Genomic DNA, 24639 nt, shown 5'->3' with positions numbered 1-24639 from the left:
TATAGTGACTAACAGAGATCTAGGTACCTACACATTGCAAATGCTGAAAAGGTTTTGTGAAAGGAATCACATTTGTAACTGTCATGAAGAGGATAATTACACTGATGCCACCCTGCTGATAATCAGCAGCTCTAGAAAGCCTCAAAAAAAGGTTTTCAAACACAGAAAGACTTTAATTGTAACTCTTATCAATTGTGAGATTCTAAAATCTTGTAGTCAGAATCAACAGCGGTAACTGCAGAGAACTTGGAATCCAGCTTCAGCAACTTTGAGAAGGAACCTCCTTAATCTAAGCACGGTGAATGATTTAGAATATAGGACTCCCAGCCTGAAGATACTGAAAAACCTTTCAAAGGGTATTCACAGAGGAAAATCTGGGTCATTTAGAGTACCTCACTGGAATAGGTGCAGAATTAAGGAAAACAAAAACAACCTCCCAACTAAATACCTTTCCCAAAAACATATACAAACCCTTTCTTTCTTTTGCCAATATTGATTCTGGGAAATAGCTGATTCACTTTTCATCAATTTTTCTGCCAAAAAAATTGTCTGAAGCAGATGCAACTATGGAAAATTTAAGCCCAGATAATTAAAGTAATAAGCAGCTATAATTTCAGTGACTGAAAGAAGTCAATCTCAACCAGAAAATTCATACATTAAGTCTACGAACAGTTACATGAACACAACACTATTATTTTACTTCACAGATAAGTTTTATTTTCAATTGAAGTACTGAGTGCTCAAGATGTAAAAATTAAGCTTTAAAGTTAACAATGTTAGAAAATGACCCACAATTATTGTTTACCTCTTAAAATTCTAGTATAAGCAACTTATTAAAAAAGCTTATTTCAAAACTGGATTTCTGTTTAGCGGAATGAGAACTCAGTTGCTACTGCTCTTAGCCCTAGACTCTATCCAGAAAACTACGGTTTTTTTCTTGAGACCAATTCACATTTAACAGCTCAATCTGATACTAACTGTAATAAAAGCAATAAAAAATGTACTTTTCCTTATCAGAAATATTTGAATATCCTCCACATTTAAAGGATAGAAACTCACTGCTGCCATGTCTTTAATGAGTTTGATGATGATCTCTGAAATCTGCGTAGGTGTTGATCCCTTCATCCACCAATGACTTTCACCTCGCCGAATATAGCTGCAAAGGATAAATGGTAATAGATGAAATAAATTCAAATAATTAGTTAGTATTTGTCAAAATCCAGCACAAAGAAATAGTGTACATATTCAGCATACAGTAGGCTGTAGTTTGTTACATATTTTTAAACAAACCTGGAATTGAAGATCATTGGAAGTGTGACTGTAGTAACTCCTTTGCCTGCAGTAGTGCCAGCTGTCCCTGTGATAGTAGTTCCTTTGGCTTTCAGCTGTACAGTGAGAGCTTTGGCAATGCATCCCAAAAACATGTCTAAGATACCTAGTTTATTCCAATCTCCCTTTTCTGTTGAATGAATTATATCACTTATATCTGCTGGTGGAAGAGACTTCACCCCTATAATACTTGCCAGGCGACTAGGGGTTACCTCAGGCAAAACACGTCTCAGTAATGATGTTACCTGGAGAAAAAAAATCAGAACACCACAATTCTTACCAAGACAGCTGGAGTTTACAAGTAAAAGCAAAGTGTTGCTTCTTCTTCACAAGTTATTTCAGTTAGAAGGACTGAATCTAACTGCTGTATTTCATTACTCCTGTAAGAAATTTGCAGTATTTGTATCTTGCAGTGAAGTGTTTATTAATGCAAGCAGTAAGACAAGGCTAAAGAGTCTGGAACTGATCTCACTAAAACAACACTTAGTCTTCACATAATAACAAAATTATGTTTGGTACTGGACTTAGGGTAAGGGTGATACAGAGGTTTGTACAACTCTGATTTGCTTGCATAGTACAGACATGTCACTGTTGGGGTTTTAGTTTAGTCCTAGTTTTTTCCTGTTAAAGGAATTTTTCCCCATATGCATGTTGCTAGGGGACAAATGGCTGTACTTAAGAGAAGACAAAAGACCTGGCTACTCTTTTGTTTCACCTGGGTGTGGGGTCAGTTTGCTCTCGGCGTTCTCGGGGAGAGGAGCCTGGTTCTTTTCAGCCGTTTTTCTTTCTGCGGACAAAGATCCCAGGACCCCCGGCCCACCTTCCCTGCCCCGCTGGAGGCCGGGCTGTGGCTGCCCTGCCCCGCCGCTGATTGGAGCCTTCGCTGCGTTGTAGCCGTGCTCGACCTGCCGGCCTGGACCTCCGGGGGGTTCCCCACTCGGATACATCGCGTCTGCCACCCGGGATCTGTGCTCATCCCTGCCGCTTCAGCTTCCCGCTCCAGCCCGCCGCTCCAGCCTGCCGTTTCCCGAGGCTCCAGCCGGACACCGGGGCCAGCCGCCTGGGGTTTGTGAAGCCTTTGTCCCATCCCTTCCCGGGATCCCAGGGCACCGGTGCCGCGTGTTTCCCGAGCTCGCTCCGGAGCGCCCCCTGCAGCCGCGGGGGAACCATCGCACCTGCCCTGCTCACCGGGAGCCGCCAGCGCCCCTGCCGGCTGCGAGCGGAACTGCACCCGAGGGGAAAGGGCCTGACAGCCGAGAAGGCTGGGACTGGGTTTGTGATTGTTCGCTGTTACTGCCAGAGTTATTGCTGTTTTTTATATAGTAAAGAACTGTTATTCCTATTTCCCACATCTTTGCCTAAAGGCCCTTGATTTCAAAATTATAATAACTCGGAGGGAAAGGGGTTACATCTGCCACTTCAAGGGAGGCTTCTGCCTTCCTTAACAGACACCTGTCTTTCAAAACCAAGACACCCACTTCACATGCATTACTGAGATGTAGGAAACTGTGGTAGAACTGTTAGAGACACTTCAGACTTCTGGAAGTACTTGTCCTGAGGTACTAAGAATTATAATACTCTTTTCCCACTCCTTTATTTTTCCTTTTGATAGTCTAACTGGAATTTTTTGCTGTGCTAATTGCTCTGGACCCAAGAGGAGTTTTCTTGAAATGCCATGGTTCAACATTACCAACGGGTGAAGCTGCGGTTGAAATTGCACGTATCATACAAAGTTTGGTCCAAGTCAGCATGAAAGCTGATGAAAACTTAAAAGATTTAACATTTCATATCTAACTGTGCAAGCCTCCAAAGTTCTCTTGAAGAGCTATTGCATATCTGCAGTGGACCACAATTACTAAGCACGACAGTATCTGCCTCCAGGCAAGTTGAGATGTGAGATTTTAACAGTTCAAACATTGTAAAAAGAAGAATAGAGAGTATGAAACATAAAAACTTCTGCAATAGAAACTTAAAATCCACCTGAAGGTGGCACAGCAGCTAGCGACAAAACAGTGCATTAACTGTACTAATGCAAATATTTTATATGTTTACATATTATTAACATTATTAAAAACATATATATGTGTTTATGTATTATGTGTACATAACTATATATACACTCAGCACTCGAATTCAGAAAGAAACAGATATTAAAACTCACCTTGAGGATACCAAGAGTAGAAAGGAACTGTCTAGTTCCATACTACTACACTTGGAGCCTGAGTGTATGACACAGATGCTAAGGACTCATGTGAGATCCATAACAGACTCCAGTAATTGAAAACCTCTCATCTTAGCTACACACGCTACATGGGCATTATATACATGTATTAAATACTCAAAAACCACTGGATACTTAGGTGCTGTTCATCTGATAGACATTTCTACCATGCTCTTCTTATTTAAAAAAAAAAGAACTAACACCCTAAAACCTGACACTTCAATTCCCGGAAGAAATTCTGTATATTTTTTCATGCACATGCTTTTAGGATTCTGAAGACATTTTTCTAGGAATACCGAAACATTTGAGCAGCGGTTAGCACTCACCTGCCTCTGCACCCTAGGAGAGGCAGTGTGTAGCAAGGAGAAGAGGTCCTGGAGCAGGGTGAGCTGCTGGGCCAGGTACTGGCGGCCCACGTTGGAGCCGCTGAGCGCCAGGACCATGGAGAGCAGCTCGAAGCAGTAGGCGTCCGAGGAGGCGTCCTCGTCGCTGGGCTGCGAGTTGGCGTTCTCCTTGCTGGAGATGGCGTGCTCCCACTCCTCGCGGACGCGCGTCGCCTCCATCCGGATGGCCTGCACTATGTGGGCACACACCTGGCCAAACAGAAGGCAAACACACAAATCTGAAAAAATTTTAGCAAGTGTAAAACATTGTGGTTTAGGTACCTTTGCAAGTATGGCTAAAATAGGAAACCTGTGAAATTTGGTTTGTACTTAAATTACTTTTTAATATAAATTCAAGTGAAGAATAAAATGCTGAATTTTTGCTCATCTTTGTTCTGGAAAATTTAACTGAAATTATTTTTTATTGTTTTTCTGATCCTACCTTTTAATTTACTTTTTACTTGGAACTGAGGCTAAAAAAACCACTCCCCATAAACCCCCTAAGAAGTAAGTTTACTCAACACACACAAATGAAAAGTACTTATTAAAATACTCTCTTGTTCAGTTTAATAATCAGGAAGCTTAAAAAAATTTTAGAAACAATAGCACGGTAAAAAGCATTTTTAGGAGATTACAATGTTCGTTAAGATGAAGAGCATTCTGCTTAACCTACTAAACTAATAAATTTCAAAATTAATCAGTAGCTCTATTATTGTGAAATCTCATAGCAATAATCACTGAAAACAAGCTCATTTATTACAAGACACCAATATTTAATCCTCAAATAATTTCAAAAGGAACAAACCTGTTTCTGCAAATTTGTCAGTTTGCTCCGGCTGAATATGATCCCTACCATGTGCTCCTTCAGGTCTGCATCGGATGTTGCCTTCATAAAAAGCACATTTAATATTAGATCAAAAGTTTCAACAGTATTTCCTAATTACTGTAGCAACTAACATGGAATGTGTCAACAAACTGTGTTTTAGAAGTTTGTAGCTTTTTTTACAGAGAAGATATAGAAGCAAGATCAGTGCTATTAACTATGGTTAATAAATACCTCTTCAATGTATTTACTCTTTGTAAGAGGAATTTAAGCATGAAATGAAATAATAGGCAAAACAAGTGGAGTGCAGTTTCTTCATACTTTTTCTCTACGTATTAACAGAGCCTCTCTTGAGGCACAAGATAATAGGCAAGGACTTCCAGGTTGGCCATTACAGGTGTTAAGTACTTCTGTAATTGTAGGCATCATTTGCATCACCATTATTATGATGTTTCCATTAAATGCATATGCCTCAGTTATAATTTATTATTAAAAAATACATTATAATTTTTTAAAAATAAGCAGTTGTGACATTTTACTTCTGTTTTTATCTGAAAATTATGCAGAATAAGGAACGGAACAAACACTGAAAATCATCCTGGATAATTTTTTTCAGCAAAGTATTATTGATAGAATGCAAATAAATACATTGTGTACTTTTTCTTCTCCTTCTGGGGAAGACAACAGTGCTTTTTCTTCTTGTTCTGGGGTTGGCTCAGCATCTCCGGAGATGAGTTTTCCAAATACCTGGAAGAGAGACAATGATAATTAGCATATCTCAAAGATAAACTTGTGCAGATGTGGTATTTTACATTATAACATAAAGCACTGAAAGTTTATAATTCATAGTAGCTTTTGCTGTATAACACATCATTAAAATCCCACCTGGGATGTTATAAGTCGGAATACTCGCAGTGTCTCAGATTCACAGTTTCTTTGTTGAGCCACACTTGCAGAAATCTGGCCTGCTATTTTAATGCTTTCACCATCCTTCCATCCAAGAATTTTTACTTGTCGAACTCTTAGCGTGTTCTCTGGACCCTTCAATTCAATTTTGATGATGTGATTATCACCCCCAGGAAGTTCACTTGTTACCCAGCCAATATGTCTTGAATCCAAGTCTACCTATTAAAGAGGAATATAAAGTTGGAAACTGACATTACATCAAACAAAAAGTCACCTGCCATCATATATCACTGTAACAAATACTATGCTTGTAATGAAAATTTCAACCTGAGCAGTACTAAGACTTATGTTTAATTATAAAAATATTCAACTTCATGAGTTCAGATTAAAAAATTGACCTATAGCCATTTGTGTTTTGTTTTTAAAGCTTATTAGAAATAGTGGCCTACCTATCCCTTTTATCCTCAAAACAACAGTTCATATATTAAGAAAACAACCCTTAAAACCAATATTTGCTCACCACTTTTCTGAAAAAAGAAAAAAAAAGCCTGTATAATTTAACTGCAAATATAACACACAATTAATTACCAGTAGATACATATTTTTCATCTCTATTCACACAAACCCCTGCCAATGAAGTTGTTACTCTGTGGAAGTCAGTATCTGCTATCCTTATCAAGATATGCAGGACTTAACTGTAAAAAAGAGATGAACTGTATGAAATTAGGTTTATTTTAAAGTAAGTACTGTTTAAAAAAAAGAACATAAATAATGCTGTGTGAATCATGTATTTCATATGAAACTGCAATGTCACTACTGGAAACCAAGGATTGATAGGGTGCAGTGCCTCACATCATCACTCAGAGAAACCTGAGCCAAGGCAGCCCTCTCTCATATCCACAGGCTCATTTATAATCAAGCTAATATTTGTTCTTTCCCATTTCTACACTAATTCTCAGTGTCTGCATTGAACTGTGCTGCAGCAGACAAGGCTAACTTTTTTTTAATACCATGAGACAGGATACTCTATGTGGGTGTGCTGGAGGGTAAAAAAGCTGTTGGAGAAGTGTCAGAGCAAAGAGGGAGCAAAGCTGAATCAGTTCCTGCCTGTGTTCTGGGAGTCCTTTTTGGAAACCTTCTACAGCTGAAAGGATAAGTTACCATATAGTAATTAAAACTAAATTAATCTAAGGAAAATTTTACATAACCCTGTTCTGTTTCAGTAGAAAAGTAAAAGCTTGCTCAATAGTCAGTACACACGACTGAATTCTGTCATTAATAACACAATATTTTCCAAGGCTTATTACGGTGCCTGATATTTGCAAAGTAATTTATCTACCATAAGAAATGGAAACTATTTGCTTAGAAAAATCTCTGATATGTGCACAAAAAATGACAGTAATTTTTCTATGTCAACTCTTAAAATGTTTACCTGCTTTATTCTGCAGAGATCTTCTACTGCCTTGCCAGTTAGGAAGGTCATGGAGGTCACTTTGTTCTGCAACAGACAAGCAAAATAAGAATGAAACACTTCAACTGAGACAGTTCTGACTACTACTTCTGTATTAAGAGAGTACATACATAAAAGAGGAAAGTTGCTTCACTACAAAAAAGAGTGATGTAAAGCAATGACAAAGAATTCCAAAATACAGCTCTCTAAAACAGTCTGCTCTTTGTATTAAAAGCTGTGGTTGAATTACAGATATATTTGTAACATTCAATTACTGTACAGATCAATTAAGAAGTCCGTAGAAAGTTTAGAAAATTCGGATTTTATGGAAGCTCCTTTTTCCAATGCTTCTGCAAAAACGATGAGCAAGAAAAGTAACTTAAAACAATTAAATGACTGAAAATGCATCTGAAATTGAACACACCAGTGAGAATTAAGTTTCCCAGTTTCAGTTTTAAGTGACTGCAAATTCAGACAGACTGGTTTAATTATAACAGCTTCTGCTTTCTATGTCACTGGATTTAGAAACTTTACTTTGAAACGTGAACTTCTGAACTAGAATTCACCAATTGACAAAGAAAACAGCACTTCTGGATTGATAAACACATACAACTTGGAGTATACATCTTCAATGAGAGACAGTTTTATATTCTTCTTACCCCAAGATCTCTGGAATTGTCTACATGAACACAAACGTAACGTGCATTGATTCCTTTAACACAGTTAATTGTGATGTTTTTAGTTTTGTTTTTGTCCTCATCTCCTGACTCCCAGAACGTTTCTGTAGACCCATCTGTTAAACTACCAATCATGGCAGGTCGGCTTGATGTTTTAATGTCAACAATGCTGGTTAGGTCTTTCAGACAAACCACTATACACAGTTCCTGCAAAAACAAATGGAAACATTCAAAATACTTGAGAGTAAGCCCAAATACAGGCATGATTTACAATTTTTAAAACCACACAGGCATTTCTGTTTTGAGGAAGGGGCTCTCCAAGAAATTTGTGCTTTGTTGATTCAAATTATTCAGTCCTTTAAACCAAAGGACATATTAATAGCTAGGAGCTGAATATATTAGCAAATGCCTAAATATATAAATAAATGGAAGAAAACACTTCAAAAACATTAAACAGAAGTATTAATTCATGCTCCTTGGAATAACAGAAGGAAAAAGATGTATGTAAAGAAGAACTGGAAGTACACAATATTTAAAAAGTTAACTAATTCCATGACACAACGGACTCCAAAACATTCCCCAAAAACTTCAGTTGCAAACAAGCACTTTCAAGCACTGCTCCAAAATTTAGGTTTGAGTGATATACAGGCTAATGGTCAACACTTAAACCTCTGAAGCTAAATATGAGAGCCTAAATAGCAGGAACAAGATCCCAAACGGAGATATGTTTGAGAAAATACAGCATTGCAATAAGGAATCTTATAATTTAAAGAGAATCATCATTGGAAGTACAGACTGTTCACAAATGATCTCTGCTTCTGAGGCAGAGCTGTAATACTTGCCTGATTCATGACTTCAAAACCAGACTGAACGCTGATACTAAAACTCTCTTCACTATCTCCATCATCAGATTTAGACAAAATATTGTTGATATGATGGAAAACATTGCTCTGGTGCAGAAACTGGTGATCAGATTGTTTGAATTTAAGACTCCAGCACCTGAAAGCACATTTAGAGGACTTTGAAATTTTGATTGCTGTTAAAAGACACAACTTACCAATGAAAATATTAAATACATTTTTGCTTCTCAAAATATTTTCTATAAACATTTAACTTCAAAATTTGCAGGATCTCAAGTGCTTCTAGTGCACCATTTTGAGGAAAGCAGGAATAAACTTTCCTTAGAATTTTAATAGTAAATTAATAATATAATTATAATATATAAAAACAAACCATTATTATTCATTTTGTGTCTTTGAGACAGACACACAGAAAAAGTCTCAAAGTTTAAAGATACCATCCAGGTGACAGATTTCTGAGCAGAGGGCACTACACCACCATGCACATACATGCAGATCCTACCGTATTATTCTGTAAGATGTTTTCTTTTTCACAGTGGACACAGTATAGAATTTAAAAGCAAGTACACTTCTCTCAAAAAAGTTTTTTAGGTTATTATTTATATGTATAAACAGATATCTGTGTCTTCTATGTATCTCTTTCCTAGTGGTAAGGATAGACACGCTCCTTCTCGAACAAAGTTTTCAAGCATCCTACTTACACTGCAAAATCTTTTAACTGTAATTCTACAACATTTCCAGCCTTTTCAAGAATTTTCTTGATTTGTGCTTACCTTAAGGCCATTTGCTGTAATGCACTACCACTGGGAAGAGACATCATAAGATCAGAGATTGTCTGAAGAAGGCGATGGAAAGTGTGGGGTAAGGGGTGAGCCGCTTCCCCAGCAATCACTATATCTGACAGAGGGTGTTCACACACTCTTGTATCTTTTTCCTACAGTGCAAAGCAATTTGTATGTTATTAACAGACTTTCTGAGAGAAAAAGGTTAAGTAAACAAAAACATTTATGCTATTTGCTTTAAGAGTAACTGCAACAATCTAACAATGAATGTGAACTTGACGCAGCTCCTGTCAGAGGATTTTTACATTAAGTTACACTTAACCCTCAAACAGGGAACTTGGGAAGTATATTGTATACTGCCACACATATTTCATCATTTAAAGATGTGAAACATTACACTGCAATAATTTGAAAACAAAGAAACAAGCCAGAAATAAATAACATACTCCAGCTGTTGAAACCAACTTTGTCTGAGCAGCAAAATCCAGCCATAGCAAACTTGATAGCTAAACTAGTGTTATCAGTTGCTGCATTTCATTAGATGTGAAAGTAGTAATTCTTAGTTAAGGTGTGTCAGTACCTGGAAAAGCAGTGTACCAGGTTACACTGCTGAAAAGACTACTTTCAGACCACCTCATTTCAAAACTGGATTAGATTTCAAGTGATAGAAGATTACCCTGACTTATTAACAGCACTAGCATGATTTTTTTGAGCTATTCTTTGTGGACATGATAAGGTTTTAAATCAGAGCTAAGTCTAGAAGAGGTTGTATGAAGATATCTTTTGGATGTGTGATATGTTAGACTATACTATTTTACATGCTACATTTTCAGAACTAACTACAGATTTTTCTCAAATCACTAAATTAAGTATACCTAGTGCACGTAATTACTTATTTATATATACACACATACACAGCAGTACGTAAATTAACTATGCATTTTCGTTATTAACTATGGACTTTTCTTAGAACACTGAAATAGAGTAAAATAAACCACAAAGTTTCTTTAAAAAATATTTTTTCTCTCTTCTCTTTGCAGGGCTAAGGAAGAATAAAAAGCAAACTGACAATTTTTTTAAAGGATTAGCAATGTGCTTGTGCTTTTTTGCTTTCTTATTTTCCACGAATACTCAAAAATAATGCATTAAAAGACCCTGTAATTCATTAGCACACAGAATCTCACGATTTAGAAGAAAAATTAATCTATGTCTACAAAATGAGTTCAACTACAATTTAAGGTTTTGTTTCACAGTGAGAGGATTAAGGAATCTTTTTTGCCCATAAAAATATTTCTAATTTGCCTACAAAACCAGCAGAGATGAAAAGGAGTGCAGAACCTCACTTACTTGTTCTGCATTTTCTTTATTTGATTTATTTTCTTCATCCTCTTCTTCTTCAGGCTCTACAGGTGCAGGAGTCAGGGAAGCCACAAAATGCCATAAAATATCATGAAGAGAAGTTGTTTGAATGACATTACACAGAAGCCAGTTGAAAGCCTAAAACAGATTACATACAAGGAGTTACCAACTGGTTAAGCAACTCTGGAGCAAAACCATTTCCTAAACCATTTATGTTAAGAAGGTGCACTAATGGTTTGGACAGGCAAATGATAACGCAAAGGTCTTCAAGTAAGATGTCACTGCTCTGTAGCTAAAACAGTTTATTAAAATGACAATTATATTACAGGGAACATAGCATAATCTTAAAAAAAAAAAAAGTTCCAAGACAGAATTTACAACCATCTTATTTTAATCATACAAGATCCATCAGTACATTAATACCTCCATGGCAAAGACTCGGCAAGCAGATTTCCGTAAAGCTTGTTTCATTGCTATTTCAAGTCCTTCCAGATCATGATGTTGGATTACAAATGCCAATACTGGCCACTGGAAATTTCTCTCTCCTTTGGAAAGAGAGCTGTGGGCGGAGATTAACCGAGAAAGTTCAGGAGATGGATGTCTCAGGAGAGAGGACCCCACTTCTATTCAAAAGCATAAAAATATGGATACATTAGATTCCTTGTCCATTTCAATTTCATAGCCACAGTAAAAACGAAAAGCAATAAAGCACTTTTAGAATTGATTCTTTTTTCTGAGAGAAAATTGCATTAAAAAAGCAATATGGAAAAATGATGCTTCAACTGAGAAAGAAAACACCTTCACTTTTAAATCAGGCACAGAAGATTCACCACACATTTCAGAATTACAGTAAATCCTAAGCCAATCTTGAGCTAATTCTGTGCCAATTAACAAACACCTAATGTTTACAATTAGTTTGTTTTATAACTAAAAAGTCACTAGATATATTTAAAAAAGATATATTTGTCTACAGTTTCCAAGAAGAATTGCAAATCCTTGAATAGTTTTTCCCTGCTTCTGATGTCTGTGCTCTTACCCGCATCTCCGCTGTTGACTCGTCTCCGGGGGATTGCCTTTACACGTGCTGGCAAAATTGAGTGCTGCTTGTCATATTCTGATGCAACAACTGAGTACGATCTCTGAAAGACTGTGCGCTTTGCAAGATCTGTATCTGTTATTGGACTCGTTTCCAAACTACGAAGAAATCAGTGAAGTAATACACCCATTAACAAATATATAGAGTACATATGAATTATACACCAATAAATAATAAGGATACATGCATTTCATAATCACAATGTTACTACTACTGCATGAAACTTTGTCTGATGTACCTAATAACTGTTAAATGCTGGAAAAGAAAGAGCACATATTAGAATTACACATGGTGAAAAAGCATGCAAGTGCTTTATAAACAAATGTAATGATGGACACGATGACTTCCAAGAATTTAGGTATTTCTTTTAGAGAGATACACACATTCAGATCATGCCTAAATTGAAGTTTCAGACCAAACTTCTTCTCTGAGAATGCATGTGAAAACATCTATGAAGTGAATTTTTAATATGCAAGCCAACTGAAATTTAGAACTTTATGTAAAGTAATAGTTTCTAACACCATTAGCCTTAAAGTCAAATTTGAATTGCTACAGCTATACCTCTGACATGTTTTACTCCTTTCCTTCAGTGGACTTCTTACAGTCTGCAGAAGGACTCCCAGCTTATGCTGTCCCTACAGGCCTCAGGAGACCATGGTGTCCACAGTTTTAATAAAGGAATATACCAATATGATGCACTCTTAAGGAGTTTTGTTAGAAAAGTTCTATTTCTGAAAAGACTACATTATAGATTGTAGTATTCCAATAAACTATTTGTGCAGTCAGTATGAAATACAACAAATTGAAATAAAAACAAATTAAAAGCAAATTTTCTCTTCACTACATCCTCACTATAATATGAGGAATCACTGACATCTGAAAACACTGAGCATCTAAGTGGATTCTGGACTATTATTAACAAGCCATTAAAGAGCCATTTTTTCCCTGGGGAAACAAAAATTTTTATACCTGCTTGAATTAGATCACAGTGAAGTTAATGAGATAAGAAGATGGCTTAACCTGACAGAAACCATCTAGCACTCTTGGTCCTAGATAGCATTGCCATTTCTTCAGTGACATTTTTATGTCCCACAGAACAAAGCAGGAACATCTGCTTTGAAAAGTGTAAGGTAATGAAATTTCCTCCTGTTCAAATTTCCCTTCTGAAGGAAATCCTGAAAGGAGAACACCAACTACTTCCTTTCAAAAAGGCCATTAATCTGCACTCAATCAGTTGTGATAAAGAATAGATGTACAGTCAAAAAAACCTGCTACATTTTCAAGGAGTTTGCAACAGTTACAGTCCTTGGATTATAGATCTTTAGATCACTTCTTCAGTTCTGTAGATTCTCGAAAAATTGTCTCTATGGGGAAATAAGCAGGCCTGAAGTAGAGGCTATGGATAAATTTCCCTGTATGCTAAGAGCCCTTATCAACTGAACAAATTTTTTTCATATTTGGGTTGTAAACCCAAACTTCTCTTTCTAGAGAGAAGTAATTGGTTGGAAGTACAGTAAAAAGTTTAAGTTCTGATTTGTATATTCCTTGCATATTTACATATTCAAACATATTCCACTGCTAACAATTGAAAATATACCTGATACTTGATGATTCACTGAAAATTTCCTAACTACAGCTTCATATGCTTTTGGCTTTTATGCTGCCATTTCTGAGACTGATGCGATACTTTAGCTTCTTAACTGCAGCAATGTTTTCCTTTTTTTTCCTTTTTTTAAATTGGTGTTATGCTACTACTTTAACATTTGTATGTAGTACCTAGAATTACAAGGAAGTACCTTGGGGGCATAGATTTCATGTTACTCTCTGGCTCTTCAAAGACATTAGGGCTTGCATCAGGAGTAACGGAGATGTACGGTGCAGGTACTGAAGTTGAGCGCAAGTATCTCATCTCATCCTGGAAGAGGTTGTCATCCTGGTACCCAACAAAATTTTCATGATGATGCCTACACCAAATTAGATTTTTAAATTAGGATTAAAGATTAAAAATTGCTGAAACACACACAAGTCGTTTGCCAATACACTTCATCAGCCAATGCTATTCGTTTACTCTTCACTTACTAATACTTTTAAGCTGGTTGTGACTTTAAAGTGTTCATGGAAAATACAGTGGCATTTTCGACCAACAGGGAGTGGGGATCACCCTTTTCTATCTTTTAGTATTTTCATTAGGTATTCCCAGAATGTATTTTAGGTCCAAACGTCTACCCAACATAAACACGGGACACTACAGTGAAATTTACTTAGAAACACCAAGAAAGAACAACTCTTCTGGTTTCCTTCTTACTATTTTCAGCTGTGAAAGAAGTAGCACATATGTCTGCTACTAACATACAAAGTTAAACTCTTTTGGAAATTCTGAATTCTTTTGACAGAAACGGAACTGTTATAAAATATTTAGCATCTGAAAGCTACTTAGGGCATATCTGACTCTAGGAGAAAACACAATCTAAAAAATTGAACAAGATCACAGATCAAAACAGATAGAATAAAAAGAGTCATAAAGAATTAGGAAAAGATGTATTTTTCTTTGTAAGTTTTAGTTTAGTTTACACACACATTTATCCAATACTATACATAGATGAGTGTTAAAATCAATAGTCACACACTTCCTTTCATTACCTTGCCAATGTCTGTAGATAGAGACATGGCATCTTAATGGGAAAGTCTTCAGAAATTCCTTCTTTGAGACTGGGAAGTTGAGACTGGAATGCTTTTGCAGGGTGGTAGCAGAGGATACTGGGCTCAGCAGCACTACTCAGCGACAGTAAATACAGTGCATTGGCTTTAATCACTTGATGAGCTTCCATAGTTGGCAAGGCACGAGGTGTCTTAACTTGCATTGGTTTTCTCCTAGACTGTTTAATCTAGATAAATTTAAATAAGGTATAATTGAATTCACCACAGGAAAATCTGACAACTTAGCTTATACTACAGCTGCTTAATTCTACCGGTTGTAAAATACCTTCTATGACAAAACACATTTCTATTACTGTCCTACCTTTGCAAACATTTAATAAACAGTTCAGAGTTTTGATATTTACCTCAGGATTAATTTCGCATGCAAAAAGTATCAAAAAGTTTAGTTTAAAGAATAAAGTTAAAACAGCATTGTTCTGCTTACCTTAAAACATCAATATATTTGCATACTTTAAGCAAGAATTTGAAGTTAGTCCTTGAAGACCAATATAAGAAAAAAACCTTTTGTGCTATTCCCATTAAAAACTGCTCTAGTGGTATCTTGTATGCAATGATCAAGATTATTAGGATCATTTAAGAAACTATAAACATGGAGTTAAAACAGCACTCATTTTGGCAAACAAATAAAACCATTCAAAGTTAAATAAACTGACAGATACTTAAAATAATTAATTATTACATTCAATCCTGTGGTTATATTGGGATAAAAAATGAAATTACTTTACAAATTTGAGAACACTATCATCTGAAGAGAAGAAATCCAGTTAGAAGCCAGCAAAGTTTCTATTTTATTATCTTAAACCTATCAATGAGGATAAGAGGATAATCCAAAACTTTCCAAATTATGAAATTCCAAGTACCTTAAACTAGCCCTTCTTTTCAAGTTGTGAACACAGCACTATTAAGCAGATAGACAGCTAAACATAGGAGCTGAAAATACCTTCTCTCTTGCTGCTGCCTGCTTTTCACGGAGATACTTTTCCCTGCATCGGTCGCACACCAAATACCACGTGCTCCCTCCAATGCCACCATCGCCACAATTCCCAGCCCATCCTCCACAGAAGTGCCCAATGCTGTTGTAACCTTGGCCACCTGCATAGCGGCCACAACCTACATCAGGGGAAAGGTGAGAACTAGTTATTTCAAAAGGAGGATTCTTATTCTATTATTTATTGCTGTAAGAGAGGGATGAGGGGAGAAAGGGAGATGCTTTTCCCGGCCTAATTTTCTACTTTTCTGTATGTCGGAACTGGTTACAAAACAAGGTTCGTGCCCATGTTTCCCACCAGTGTCCAAAGAATCCAAATACATTGTAGTTGTCAAGTATTTATAATGAACTTGTCCAAAGCATGAACAGCTCCCTATTCAGACAGCTATGTGATGGTAGGGTCAGGATTGTAAGTTAGCCAACAATATCTGTAATTAAACAAACATAAAAACCTTGCCTCCTAGCTAACAAAGCTTAAGAGGGAATGGAGTGCATTCTTTTGCTGATTAGAGCTCCTCAGAAAGATTCAGGACTTTAACTTTGCACACAGAACTAAAAAAAGTACATACCAACAAGTACACCAAAAAAATTAAGTCACTGATACCCAGTACTGACACAGCAGACAGAAGTTTTCTACTCTTGACAGTGGAACAGTAACAGAAAACTTCTGGCAATGTAGAAACTCTGACTGATCAATCTAACTTTTTATTTTCCATTTTCTCAGCACAGTTTCAAATCCTAAAGTGTAAAAAATGGCATGTTTCTGAACAGCTGCTGTAAAGTCAGAGCATTATTTTGACCTTGTTTCAAACAACTTTGGAACTTTAGATCCATAACTACTTAAAATTATACACAAAGATGTGCAAATAATCTGTATGCAAGTATAACTTTTAATTTAGTGTACATAATAGAAAGGATAGCCTGACACATTTTCATAGCAGTAACTAATACCAGAACATGTGTGTGAAATGTACTTTATGGATTGACATGGGAATTAAAAATATGGAGTCTTACCTGGATGAGCTTGTCTCATGTGGTAAGTCACTGGATATGGATGGGATTCTCCACACAACTCGCAGATGGTGTCTTTTTCAGGTCCTCCCACTGCAAGCTGGGCCATCTCACCAAAAAGATTTCCCCTTGGCCTAGTCTCAACCTTTTCTTTTTTCTTTTTCTCCTTTTTAGCTTTCTTGTTATCTTTGTCACTTTCCTTCTTCTTTAACACTGCACAAGAACCAGGACTTGGAAAAATCATGTTTTGGGAAGCTGCTTTAATAGTTGCTAAAGAAATATCTTCCCAGAAAGCCACTAAGTGCTGCAGCGTTAATGGAAGAGGAGACTTGGATTTTATTGTGTGATGACTGGATGTTTCAAAGGAGGTAGTTTCAGTTTTTCCATCCTCACACTTTTCATGCAGAGGTGGTTCTTTCAACATTGAGAGGACTTTGTTTTTATTGATGCTACCCATTTTAGATATATCTGGTCCGTGAGGTGAGATGTTGAACATGTTAAGAGCAGATGATATTTCCAATGAATGTCTATTTTTCAACTTGGTTTCTTTTTCCTCTGCAGGTTGTTGGGTAAGACTGCTTCGTATGGGTGCATGCTCCTTGGACAGTTCTGGATTAAACTTCAAAAAAGATGAGCATGCCATAGCATCATGAACTATTCCTTCATGCCAAAGAAATGCGGCAAATACAGCTCGAGCACATTCTGCAACAGAAGGTGACATTGCTTGCTTGGCAGGCTCTACGGGCTTTGATCCATCTCCTTTGAAAAGGAAGTTGGATTTTTCCTTTTTGGGTCTTGTGTGCCTGCCAGCACATTTACGGCTCACTTTTGGAGATGCTCTCATGTCTTGCTCATCCTTCAGTGGTGCTTTTCCAATGCTGAAATGAACTTTATTAGAACCATCATCCAGACTTCTGAATTCAGTGTTGTCTTCACAGGTGGTATCTGTAATGCTGTCAGTCTTTAAAGTACTTGAAGTACAGACTTCAACCACCTCACTGTGAAGATTTTCTTGTACGACATGAGGGGAAGGAGCTCTATTTTCAGGTTCTGATACAGGTTTTCCATCTTTTGCAATAATTTTTGGTTTGGGTGAAGTGGACCTCCCCCTTAAGGGTTCCGTTAGTGGCACTTTCTTTTTGCGAAGGGTGTCTGGATCTAATGTGTAAGAATCTGATTTGGAGCGTTCTCGAGGAGGATCAAGCTTTGTTTTTACAGGGGATGAAGCTTTCTGAGGTAGAGCTTTGTCATTGGGTGATGAGGATCGTGGAGAACTAGCACCAGATCTAACGCCTGTAAGTGTCTTTGTCTTTGGAGAGGACGACCGGGTTCCTGGCCCTGGAGATTCAGCTCTCAGACCAGGAGTTGTTCTTCCATCAGTTTTTAGTGTTTGCAAAGTGTTATGATTTGGTGACAAAGACCTGCTGTGTGAGTCTGACCGCAACTTTGCAGCGTCTGATTTCAGCATCAGACACTCACTGGCTGATAAGCTGTCAGTATTTCTGGGTTTCTTCTGCTCGGCAGCAGCTCTGTTCATTCGCACATCAAGCTTGGGTGACCTGCAGTCAGCTCGGTGTTTTGATGACATGTCTGATTTTCCTGCTGGAGAAATCGGTCTAGCAGCTCCTGTGAAATTCATTCGGTCACCTGTGTAATATTTTATAATTGAATTGTTACATGTTGACAGTGACACCTTTAATAATACAAAACAAGGACTAAAGACCCGAACACAAGATAAAGATCAAATACATGCTTCAGTTCACATCAACATGAAAGGAAACATGAAGGGATCTCTTTCCCCCTAGAATACTTTCAATGTATTTCTTTTCCCAAGGATACACAGAAACAAATGTTAGGAAGATTTTACAGAGAAAACACTACTGTGGAGGTATCAAAAGGAGCATTCACTCTTTCTACAAAACACCAGTAAAAGAAGCGCAATTTCCATCCTTAGGCAAGATTCCAGGAGTTAACTAAGTTTACCACAGTTGCAACAGAAACCAGGGACTATTTATCTATTATCTCAACCTGTGACAGGCTGACTGCAAGAGAAGACTTGCACAGAGATCAAATGTATGGCTAAATTTATTTTCTTTAACACTCAAAAGTCAGGAATTGTAGGAACTGTTAATAAGGCAAATTGGGCAAGAGGCTTGCAAATGCGCTCAAAACTACTCAAATTGATAATCTGAGGAGTCTACTTTCTTAAGACCACAATCTACCCATGTTCTGCTACCACAACACTTTAAACTCCCCCCAAAACAACAAACCCACTTTTTTCAACCTCTAAGTTAAATGGCCAACTCTGGTCAGTGATGTCCTCTTACTTTGATGCACTAATTTATTGTTCCTATGCACATTGACTTTGTACATCTATTAATCTACAGAGCTGTAAGAACTACAGGTAGTTTACTACAAAGTACATCCAAAACAACGATATGCAAAAAGTAGCTTACTAAGGCAATCTGCCTCTAATAATACCTCTGTGAGCCAAGTCTCTCTTGTAGAATGGTATTTTGAAAATTAATTCAAGCAATATGGAAATTACCGGTAAGCAATGCAGCAGTTAATACAGCTGTCCCTCCATAAATCCTAACACTGCAAAATCTTGAGTTGAGTTAAAAGCCTTCTGATTTGGGTGGGTTTTCACTAATTAAACACGAAAAGTGTTTCCCTAGTAATGCCTGCAGAATGAAGACACAGTACTTAGGAATATTTTACTTTTCTAGATATTATAAGGTTGCTTGCACTTGTCTGGGCAAATTTTGGAAAAGCAATTATTTGTTGAAAAATAAATTTTCAATTAATCAGAGAACTTTGCAAATTCAGGCCTTGATTTCTAATGGGAACAGGACAGACATCACCTTTTATCTAGTACCTTAAATATTAGAAGCTGTGAAATCAGTGTTTACTTTCTTCTGCATTATGGGATCTGAAGCAACTTCTTGCAGTTCTCAGTCACAAACCCTTATCCCTATGCTAGAAAATATATAGATGCAATTTGTTCCTCCTACTATCTCTCACAGTATAAAAAAAAAAAAAACCAGAAAATTTTTGAGCAAAATTCAGCAACCCAGATGCTTCCTCAGGTTACAAAAAGAGTATTATTTTGCTATTTCCATATTTAAACATCTTACAATAAAATGAACAACAACAGGAAAAAGTGAAGGTAAATACTGGAATATTTAACAAGCTTAAAGGTTAGGATACTCTCCTGCTTTCTCAAGACATGGCAGAAGTTCATACTTTAGAATAAAGTTTTTCTTTTTATAGAAAAGTTCATACTTTTCTATATTCAGGAATAATACATCATATGTAAGCAGCAGAATATAATGCAAATATCTCAAGTATTTATCAACCTAATCAATTTCGAGAGTCTAGCCTATTCTTTTTTCTTATGAGTTCTATAATTGTTTTTCACTTGGAGAGGGGAGATGGAATAGGAAGGCAAGAAATAACATGGTACATTGTGGGTTATAAAATGACTGTTCTTGCTAAAAGAAAAAACAAAGAAGTTTCTGAAGTATCAGTCCAAGCATTTGAACCACGCCAGCTTAGTTATTCACCATTTTTACTGATGAGCTATTTTGAGATGCTTATTTTGTGACAGATTAATTCTGAAATGCAAATTGGAATTACTCATATACACATTTTTCCCAGAAACAAATGAAAAGATTAATTTAAGGTCTTCCAGATGAGAAAATACTTCAGACAGAAACTTTTACAGAATGCCTCTCATAAAAGAGAAAAGTGAAAACACGACAATCGTTTTAGAGGACATAGAACACTTCAAGCCATTCAGCAAAGCATCAGATTTAAAGTACATGAACGATTAGCAAATACCAATGAGGAAAACAATCCAGAACAAAACTGCTTATGAATGGTATAGCCTAAAAGCAGCTTCCAACAACAAAAAAGTATCTTGTTTTTCAAAAAATCCAAAGGTCTGGATTTGCACATATACAGGTAAATAATCCTAATTAGCATTCTAGGGTATCAGCACAAAAAGAAAAATCTCCCAAAGGAAAAACCACGTAATATAGCAAGCTTCTTTGTCTGCAAGCAAAAAAATCCCAGATTTTGTTTCCCGTTTCTTCTTACATACTTCTTTTGCCTATTGTTTGAAAACAGGTGTAATTCAATTAACAGTCACTTTCCTGTTTGCAAAGCAGGGACAGCTAGATTGTGTATCATGGAATTGCTGCAACTCGGGAAGGCAACACTGAATGATTACATCCGATGAGCTCCCAACAAATACCAAACTTGAACATTCGCTTTCAAAACATTATTTTATTACATGAATGAAATGAAAATGAATGGAAGGAGAAAAAAAACAAACCCAAAACATTTTGCAGGTAAAAAAATCTGAATAACCTTGCTATGTTGGCATGCATACCCACCCTTCAGTTTGTGAGAGAGAGATGAAATAGCAGAGGCAGGCCCAGCTACATCACTAGTTTTGTAAATACGCTCACGAGAAGCAAGGCAGCAGGATGGAGTTTCTACAGTGGAAAACAGTTGCACAGAAGCAGCACATATTCAATGGAAAAGCAGCAAAGATAAAAACAAGCATTTCAAATGATATGCATCTTCTTTGTTACATAATTCTGAATGCAGTGTTTAGATTCCTATATTAGTTTTAAATGACAGTAGCTCATAGTAGAACGCAGTAGATCAGCTTCCTTGATCTAAAAATGCTGTGATTTCAGTATGAGTTTCTAGGCCCTAAAAGTGTAATATATGGGGGCTAGCTGATGAGATTTATGGTTTATTACAAAAACCAGGAGTGTCTAGCTTTGAACTGAACCTGGGTTTGAAATGTTAACATTTAATCTGTAAATTCTGTGACTAATTATTTAGAACTTCCATATGGCCTTCCAGGTGATCAATTTACACATTCTTTTGTGACAGTTAGAGAACATCTAAAAATTTGTGTTGGAGTCTCATTAATCACCAGAAAGAATGAAAAAAAAAAATATATTAAACACATCAAAACCCTCTGTTTTCAAAAGTGATTGCACCTCAATAAAGTTATGTTTTAAAAAATTTCACTTACGGAGTGTGGAGCTCCTCAATACAAGATACATAACTAGCAGTAGATGAGTGTCAACAGTACATACATGAAAAAAGATCTGTATCAGCTCTTAAATTTTGACTTAAGAAAAATTCTGATTCATCCAAGATAGTTTCAGTAGAGTCTACTGACACCAAATCTGTTAGAAGTACAGCTCTAAAACAATGAAACTTGGAGAGAAATAATAGGGACTTTTTGTTTCAGTCTATCATTTTATTTTTCTAATTTTTCTACTTTTTTCTGGTTTTAATTCTAATTCCTATTCCTTGCTTTGGAAAAAAGAAAGGTAAAAGTCTTACTGAAGTAATAATTGTAAAGAAAACGTGTATGTTAGAAGACACTCTGTTTTAGATACACCCTTTCGTACAAACTAAGGCAGTTGTTTTGAAAATACGTAATTTCAATTCCTACACTAACTAAGACATCGTTTTGTTCTGGTACTACATTTACTAACTTGTGCACATGAACATACTAACCCTGATATCTTATGCAATGAGCTATGGTTTTAGAGACCTTACAATGAGAAGGTATTCATATATTTGAAGTAAGAATTTAATTCTTTAAAAAAATAAACTAATCTTTAAGTTCTCAACACAGCATTAACACCAGTATTACCTACTGCTGATACCTACAAATGATTTGGAGAGATCCAATAGTAACTATATACCTTCTGAGTAACAGGATGTCACTGTCAATTTTTAAAGGTAAAAGGCAGACAAACATTAGGAGCACAAAATAGCAGTAGAGGCAAACCTAAAAAAGTCAGTTCGATACACTAGCATCCCACTCTAGGAAATCTTTACTAAATCCACTTTCATGAACGCACATTTATACTTCATTCTTTCACTCTGTGTCTGAGAATACTTACATTTTATAATGTTGTAATCTAGCATAGACCAATGTACTACTACTATTACATTCCAAGGGGACTGTGGTTGAAGAGTATGACAATCTACATGTACCCAGAATAACTGGTTAGCCTCAGGGACCAACATTTTCATTGGGACTCCCTCTTTTTGAAACATCCTCAAAAACTACAAAGACTTGAAATACAAGGCAGGCAAGGCCTGTCTCATGAGCCATTCAAATGTGACAGTGTTCCTTTAGTAATGCTCTTTCCTTCAACATGGAAACAGCTCCAGCTTGAAAAGCTACACAATATGGAGACATTAGAGGCAATTCAATTTCTATGGCAGGATGCAGTTTTTTAACAGCTGGACCTACTTCATCTGAGGAAAGCTAGGAAGCAAGACATACAACTAACTGGTTCATGTGAGTTTTCTTTAAACAAACGCTGTAACAAACATGCAAAATGTCACTGGAAAATGGAGTTAAGATCAAGTTTCTTCTGAAATGCCACTGCTTTTCTGCATCACGATGAAGGAAAGCACTGACCTGCCTTTGCTGTGTTGCCTAAGCAATGGATACCTCTTCAAAAACAATGTATTCTTTCATTCACTTTGTCTGACACAGAAGCTACAGTACAGCTGTTAGTTGAATTTCCTCAAGCACTGCAATCAATTTATCTCTTTTCACATCCTGAAAATGCCAAATGTCATTCTGACACCAGGACTAAGACTTTGTAAAAATTATTTTTCCATGAATACCAGAATGCACTAAAGAAAAAAGAAGTCTGAATATTAAAAAGAGAGAAAAGTATTCGATACAGTTGAAGTAGGGGAATGAGTGAATGAATGAAAGCAAAAGCTGAACTATGGTATCATAAGAAAAATATTAGCAATATTCTATACCGAAGGTGGGGTTTGGAACACCAATGCTTGAGCCACTTAAGTTTACTAACTGAAAGAATCATTCCTGTGCTGGAAGGGTAGATAAAAAAAAGAATTCTATGTTTTCTAATTTGTGACTACAACTTTGAAGAGTGATAAGAGACAATTATTTCTAAAAAAAAACGCTTGACACAATTTCTACTCTTCCTCCAACCTTTACCATACCACCCCCCCAAGGATGGTTTTGGGTTGACCTGAACAAATGTATGTTCCTATGTATCCTTGCCTATAGAATCTGCAAAGTCTAGGTTATGAGACCATTTCATTTAGCTCAAATGTTTAGGAATGATGCTTTGGCAATATGCAGCACCTGAAAAAACAGCCAGAGCAGTTGTCATTGGTTTAACTGATGATAAAGTCATTTCAGCACAACACAGAAGAGATCACCATTGCCTGGTTGAGAAGATTCTCTCCCTGCATTTTACTGAAACACTACCAAGAAAGGTTATGTGCTCCATATGCGCACTGGTCTTTTGTGCCCCCTCTACAGTTTTAGAAAATGCACAGAGAAGCACTGTGGTTTTAAGTGCAATTTAACCAGCACCTAGATGGGAAAGGAACAAAACCAAAAAGAAACTGATTGCACAACAAGGGATGTATCAAGGAACTCCTGGATGGATGGTTGGACTGCAGCTCTGCAGCATGGACTGGAAAGGAAGCAGCCCGACAGGACACTGTATTGAACGGCACCTCAGCACTGCAGCTTCTGCCTGGACCAGGAGGCAGTACCTCAAGCAAGCTGCCAGGGCTGCACTGGAAGAGGGTGAACATACCAGAAGTTACAGGGATCCAAAGCTTTTTCAGCCCAGAAACCCATTCCTCATTTGCAGTTTCAACTCAGGTGTGAGGAAACACGGCATAAAGGTCTAACACTGGTGACTGCAAAGTCTCACACTTCCCTCCTCAGCTTCAGAGGTCAACAGCCATTCGTCACATTTTGGCAACTGATGCTGGGACAGCATGCCAAGATCCTGTTACCCACACTTGCCACATCTAGGGAGATTTATGACCCAGCACATATTGCTGAAGGTTGAGAAACAAGATCTTCCATGACCCTCTAGGCTTCCACACTTCCCCTACACTCAGAACTCAAACAGAAATTTGAGTCTTCTATGCTTTTAACAAAGTTCATTGACAAATAAATCAAGCAACCAGTAACGATCTTGTGGCTA

At 36.9% G+C, this 24639-nt stretch overlaps 1 protein-coding gene across 19 annotated transcripts in view; it reads right to left on the bottom strand.

The window, feature by feature from the left end:
* Window positions 1–24639, bottom strand: part of MYCBP2 (MYC binding protein 2) — a 177458-nt gene that overhangs the window by 13075 nt on the left and 139744 nt on the right. For 11 of the 19 annotated variants that reach the window (XM_042029615.1, XM_042029624.1, XM_042029623.1 and 8 more), the window contains 18 exons: window positions 21004–21105; window positions 16607–18250; window positions 15545–15714; window positions 14527–14771; window positions 13683–13850; window positions 11827–11984; window positions 11214–11413; window positions 10779–10928; window positions 9423–9583; window positions 8632–8788; window positions 7772–7996; window positions 7095–7160; window positions 5642–5881; window positions 5405–5503; window positions 4739–4819; window positions 3877–4143; window positions 1291–1574; window positions 1060–1156 (listed from right to left, as the gene is read on the bottom strand). In XM_042029615.1, the coding sequence (XP_041885549.1) occupies window positions 1060–1156; window positions 1291–1574; window positions 3877–4143; window positions 4739–4819; window positions 5405–5503; window positions 5642–5881; window positions 7095–7160; window positions 7772–7996; window positions 8632–8788; window positions 9423–9583; window positions 10779–10928; window positions 11214–11413; window positions 11827–11984; window positions 13683–13850; window positions 14527–14771; window positions 15545–15714; window positions 16607–18250; window positions 21004–21105 (4514 nt within the window). The remainder of the gene's footprint in view (window positions 1–1059; window positions 1157–1290; window positions 1575–3876; window positions 4144–4738; window positions 4820–5404; window positions 5504–5641; window positions 5882–7094; window positions 7161–7771; window positions 7997–8631; window positions 8789–9422; window positions 9584–10778; window positions 10929–11213; window positions 11414–11826; window positions 11985–13682; window positions 13851–14526; window positions 14772–15544; window positions 15715–16606; window positions 18251–21003; window positions 21106–24639) is intronic. The other 8 variants (XM_042029620.1, XM_042029628.1, XM_042029625.1 and 5 more) reach the window with 3 other exon arrangements.

The sequence above is a fragment of the Corvus kubaryi genome, unplaced genomic scaffold (genome assembly GCF_017639235.1).
Source record: "Corvus kubaryi isolate FWS band 111438036 unplaced genomic scaffold, C.kubaryi_AGA036_p1.0 37328, whole genome shotgun sequence".
NCBI lineage: Eukaryota > Metazoa > Chordata > Aves > Passeriformes > Corvidae > Corvus > Corvus kubaryi.
Note: the sequence above shows the minus strand (reverse complement) of the source record. Positions and strands in the feature narration are given on the sequence as shown.